Raw genomic sequence first — 6,286 nt, 5'->3', positions numbered from 1 at the left:
TGTTTCTCTTCACGCGAACATAACGTCACATCTAAATTATTGTGGAAATATAAAGTAAGTGGCGCCGTTTTCATTGCTTTAAATATGTTGTAAAAGGCATGAATTTTAAAATGCTGATATTATCCGATATGATCCGATATATTGTTCATACATACATAAGTGGAATTATTTTTGTCATTATACTTTGGAATATGAAATAAAACTCACAGTTTATATCATGTGTGTCATGACAAATAATACTTTAATAAGTGAAATTTATGAAGATACATATGTTTCTTACATTTAATTATTTACTGGCAGGACATCTTATTCAAATATAAGAGAACATTTGCGTCAGTTCGCATGTGCTTGTCTTAAACGATTCTTGAGATATTATACTAGGCTGAGGTCGGTGGTACTTTTTCTGTTGCATTAGAATGTTTAGTATCACTTACGAACTGTATGCTTCATGTCGTGTGTAACAAAACATTCAGAAATATTGAAATTATTGTGAAATCTCTAAACCATACCTTTATCATCATTGCATTCAAAGGTTTGTCCTCCATTGGCACTGAAAATAGGCACACTTAGATTAAAAAAAAAAAACGTGTTTAAGTATTCCGAATTAAAACAAACGTGGTGAAATGTAAAAAGAAAATTACTAAATCAAGAAATACCATATTTGCTAAGGCGTTTAAATACGCATATGAAAATTATTGAAATCATATTAATGACATTTACTTCCGTGTTTCATATCGGTATTCTAAGCGAGAAAATTATGCATAGTTCTTACAATTTAAGATTGCATGTACCCTGCTCATAACGACTGGCTAATTCTTTGTATGTTTATTAATTTCAAGTTAATCATACAATAAAATATGAAAGGGTTCAATATGACTTATTATTTTATTAATATTAAATAATAACATTTATTTTGGCGCATCAAGCTTGGTGTGTATCCAAGGTTACCAAATTAAATTTGGTATTTGGATACACTCGGCATTTTCCGTATCCAGTAATCATTAGAGTGTGACCACTGGTCAGTCAATAGTCGGCATGTGTACAACCAACAGAAAATGAAATGGTTTCAAAATATATCTGTCAACATCGTTATTTTGCTTCAAGTAGAATGCTTAGCTTGGTCTGGCATTGGTACAAAATGCTGTCAATTATCGTAAAAATGGATATTGGCGGCGAAAACCAGGATTTCAAAGGTAATTTTTATCCTCGAAATTTTTGTTTGTTCGCACTCGTGAAATCACAATTGAGTTTATGAAAATGGCATGGCATCTAGCATTAACATTGTTAAGAATATTGCAGCTGTATTAAACATACATTTGAAGTAAAAGTTTGGTGCCACTTGTAACCTAGTAGAAATAATGAATGTTGTTTCGTATTTTCTCGGGAACCAATAATTTCTCGGTGGTCGTATACTCGTAATAAAATTAATTAAATTTGGTGACACACGTCATTCATTAGAATCATTCTACGTGCAACCAACTACTTAGACAAAATGTATTCTCTTAAATGTAAATGTACGTGTCCGAGGAAATGCGCTAAGTTGTCGTTTTAGTCGTGCTGTCCGATTATGTCTATCCGAAAATTTGCTAGTCAGATAAACACGCGAAGTCTCGTTGGTAAATGCCTGTTAGAAAAATATAGATTATTGTTATTATGTGGGATAGGTATGGATTATATCATTAGATAGGCATGTTTTCCTATCAGGTCGGGCTATTGTCTATCTAAATTAAATGTTGTATGGATTACAAATTGTTTGTACTCGGAAACTGTTGTTGTTTACTACATAGGAAAGATAACTCTCGCACACGACGTACGGTTTTCAATACTCATGTTTAGGCCAGGATAGAAGTATTAAAAAACCTGGTTTAATACACTTACGTAATAGGGTAATTGCCAGGAAAATATATGGATTTAATTTCATTTAAGTAATTGTTACTTTTATACTCGTAGAGTCTGAAAGAATGTTTGTATGGAAATACTGCACATTGTATAAAGAAACAAAACACTTGTGATCATTGATATTAATGCCGCCTATCACAGTACTCTGTCTATGGTCAGAATTAAGGCACAACGATCTGAAGTGAATGTCATTATTGAAGTTTTTAATTTACCATTTGTTTACTGCCTTGCATTTTAATTTAATAGACATCCTGCATGTCCTTATTAGTCTAAATAATGAGACCTCGGGTAGGTCGATTTTACATTCTGATATTTTACGTTGAATATTTACCAGTCAAAAAATAATAATAATAATATATATATAACAATATTCAAGGCCTGAGTACAATTACTGGGACTAGCATGTCCTAGGCCTTTAGTAAAACAAAGAAGTATAAAATACAGCTCTTTGAGTAAAATTAGTGATAGAGAATTTTGGGGGAGAATTTAGCTGCTTATACAAATATAATTTCACATGGGGAAAGTTACAAAGACTATATCGGATATAACAACATTATTATCAATTACACAATTTTGTTAACTTATAAATGAGCATAGCATTCCGACACGATTATCCACTACAATAATCTGGATTATCCACGACAATAATCTGGCAGATAAGTACTTGCCTTGAAAGTAATCCATGTAATTTATGGCTGAATAATTTAATTTTGTGTATGTTAATTGAATATATAGATAAATTTTATTTGAGGTCAGTATTTGTACACTTCAGTCGTTTCAATCGGTCTTCATAGGAGGAAGGGATTGTAATTTCGTACAGGCAGTAATTTTGTCGGCAGTTATTAAGCTAATTCTCTTAATTAATAAATATTTAGCATGATCACTTGGTTCTAATGTTTCTTTTGTAGATACTTTTACATCTAGCATATAATATTATGTCTGCTAAATTGGATGGCATGGTTTAATCATGCAGTCACCCAGTTCAGTTTCTATTTACTTTGTCATGTTACAAATTAGCTTTAGTATATCTGCACTTCTACACTCTATATAAGCAGGATAACTGAATAATAACAAATTTGCTTATTAAGGAAATACACTCTGCATAACCACATATTGTAAAAAGTCTGTTCAATTTTTATTACAGTGCGAAAATGCTCAACTTCTAACTTATTATTACAAATTTCTGTATTTAATATGGTACCAACACCAAGTTTTATATTGCAAGACAATGGTACTATTACAGGCAAAATCCATGTGTTTCATGTGCAAACTTTTAAGCCTGATTCACATTTAATGGGGATGATTGGGCAAAGAATTGGTCCCTGTGCCTGTGGTCTCATGATCGCAGCTTAAATAATATATAATGTTTTGAAACAGGTAAATTTAAGGGATATGGAGGAAACCGTAAATTCATTAGTCCAATGTTGCAAACATATAAAATCCCAAAACAGATTATAGTTAAGCAATTAAAAACAATTTTAGCATTTAATATACAAACATATTTAGGTTGGCAGTCACAAATAATCTAGCGTACAATAATAAGAAATGTTAGTAACTAAACAAAAGTATTATTCTAAGAGTAAGGTTCGTTATGTGAATGTTTTAAGTGTGACAATCTTGCGAATTTGCATGACAAACTGTCTGTTTTTGATATTTTCAATTTGTCTTTTATGCGATGAGTCTATAATTTATAAACAACAAAAAGAAAACAATAACAGCAACAACAGCAACAAAAATCTTCCATGATTCAGTTGGGTTAAAAAATAAATTAAAAAATAAAAATAAATAGGGCGATGATTGTAATATAAATTTTGTAGTGGTAACAGGTCGGACCTTGAATTCCTCATTATCGTATTACAATTGAAACAGAAACTGTTTCACCATTAATGGTAAATATATAAATTAGATGTGATTAAATGGCTTTAATTAAAAGAAATTATTGAATCATTGCTTTACTTTAATTTTAACTGTTTGTATGAAAAATTTAACTGTATGAAAAAGAAACAATAACACAAAATTTACATCAGAAATAGAGCGCACGAAATATCATTCAACGCCTAATTTGTGCATTAGACAATTTATATTTTGTCATTATGTCGGTTAGAACATCCATAAGTATGAATACAGTTAGTACAGAATCAAGTAATTGGGCAACATAGCTGACTTTGTCCTGAAGGCAAGAGCCTGATAAAGCAGGATAAAAGATGTCATAGTCATCATCATTAATTTTGAAATAAACAGAAGTTGTCAAAGGCTGCAAGTTTCTAAGACAACTTTGATTAGGTTTGTAGTAAGTCATTAGAATTTTGGGGGAATAAATTTTTCAAATTTATTGTGGCGGAAAATTCTATGACTGGGCGAGCAGGCAGGCGCATGCTCTTGTAGAATATAGGTCAGATTTAATGTTACAATCTTTTGGTGGTTGTATGTTGTTGTTGTGATGTATTCTGCTAGGTCGGTTGACAGTATATCGAACCATTGGTTGCTTGTCTGTTGTTAAAGTGATACTAACAGCTAGCTCTGTTGACACTTTAGTGTGTTAACCGCTAGGTCAGTTAAATTGTGTTAACCGCTAGGTCGGTTAAAGTGTGTTAACCGCTAGGTCGGTTAAAGTGTGTTAACCGCTAGGTCGGTTTAAAGTGTGTTAACCGCTAGGTCCGTTTTAAGTGTGTTAACCGCTAGGTCGGTTAAAGTGTGTTAACCGCTAGGTCGGTTATAGTGTGTTAACAGCTGTGTCGATTTAAAGTGTGTTACCGCTATGTCGGTTAACGGATAGGTCAGTTTACAGTGTGAACTAGGTTTTGCCCATTACTACGTAGCGTAATTCCTAGTTTCACAAGTCCGCAGTCTGCAGTTGCTATTTTAATCAATTTATTGAAAACATGCGTAACATCGACGTCCTGACTGGACCATCATCATTTCTTATGTGATATTGAATATTATGTTTACTTTGATTCGACACCTTTTCAGAAAACAAAGTCACTTTTACGTGTATTTGTATCTTGCGTTGTTAATGTTTCGGATATAAAAGTATCGTTGTTATTTGAAGTTGTCATATTTTCTTGGCTTGGGTTATTGTGATGACCCTCTGAAAGCTGCAACATGTTTCCATTGAGATAAGGGTCACTGTACCCGTCACTGTGAATAAGCGATTCAGTAGTTATAGCATTTAGCTTGTCAGTATTGTCTGACCTGGCAGACCGATCATTTGTTTCTTTTTCTAGCATATTGTCTGTTACATTGTTACCTCCAGGTTCCTTGTCTAAAACTTGTGTCACATCTTCGTAATGAATGATTATTTCTGTAGTCCTCGTGGTAATATTATAATTAATATGCTCGTCTGATATTTTGTGTCTTTCTGATTTTGTATATGCACTTCAAGGAAACAAAACACTCACGGAAATTAGAACTGCTTTTGTCAATGTTCCAAACAGCATTTTGTGGCTTCTTTAATTTGGGTGATTATGCAATATTTTCTGTTCCACCTTAAATTGGTTCTAAAAATCAAAAACACCATCTTTTCGTATCTGCTGTGCTTATACCTGAAATGAAAAGAAGCCACCCCTGGATAAAAAACGACTTAGTATTTAAGAATACTGACTTTAATGCCTTCAGGGTGGACATGATATATTTGTAAAGAGGAAAAGGGAAAGTAAAATATATGTGCCAGATATCGCTGTATATTGCTTGAATTCATGATATAAATGCAAAATATATTTATGCAAACGCACTTGGATGACTTGTTTATATGGCTGAATGGTATTGGTATGAAAGAATTATGGAAATAGAATAGTGCCCTCCGTATTCCATATGTCCGAATAAAACGTCGAAGTTTAGATGGTCACATATATTATATATTGGATTTTACATTTGTTAGTACTATTCTACATAATAAGAATTATCAGTTTAAACATCATACATTTTTCTATATTGTTAGAATGTTGTCAAGATACACAGATAAAAGGGTTTATTTTGTTCAATGTATTATAATTTTATTACATTGTGTTAAGAAAAGGACGATTTTATTTATTTTGTTGGGTTTAACGTCGCACCGACACAATTATATAGGCATATGGCGACTTTCCAGCTTTGATGGTGGAGGAAGACCCCAGGTGCCCATCCGTGCATTGTTTCATCACGAGCGGGCACCTGGGTAGAACCACCGAACTTCCGTAAGCAAGCTGGATGGCTTCCTCAAATGAATTCAACGCCCCGAGTAAGGCTCGAACCCGCATCGATGAGGGGCAAGTGATCTGAAGTCAGCGACCTTAACCACTCGGCCATGGAGGCCCCAAGAAAAGGACGAAGAATATTATATCAATACTAGACGGGGAATGCCTGTGCTACACATCCAGATAACGTATTATTTAAGATAAGAAAGCAAATA

General features: G+C 33.1%; 1 protein-coding gene across 1 annotated transcript in view; it reads right to left on the bottom strand.

The window, feature by feature from the left end:
* Nucleotides 1-440: 440 nt before the first annotated feature.
* LOC123545657 (uncharacterized) overlaps nt 441-6,286 on the bottom strand; it is a 46,403-nt gene continuing 40,557 nt past the window's right edge. Inside the window, exon 3 of the mRNA XM_053544817.1 lies at nt 441-550. Coding sequence (XP_053400792.1) covers nt 447-550 — 104 coding nt within the window. The 3' untranslated portion in view covers nt 441-446. The remainder of the gene's footprint in view (nt 551-6,286) is intronic.

Source organism: Mercenaria mercenaria, chromosome 1 (genome assembly GCF_021730395.1).
Source record: "Mercenaria mercenaria strain notata chromosome 1, MADL_Memer_1, whole genome shotgun sequence".
In the NCBI taxonomy this organism is placed as follows: Eukaryota; Metazoa; Mollusca; class Bivalvia; order Venerida; family Veneridae; genus Mercenaria; species Mercenaria mercenaria.
Note: the sequence above shows the minus strand (reverse complement) of the source record. Positions and strands in the feature narration are given on the sequence as shown.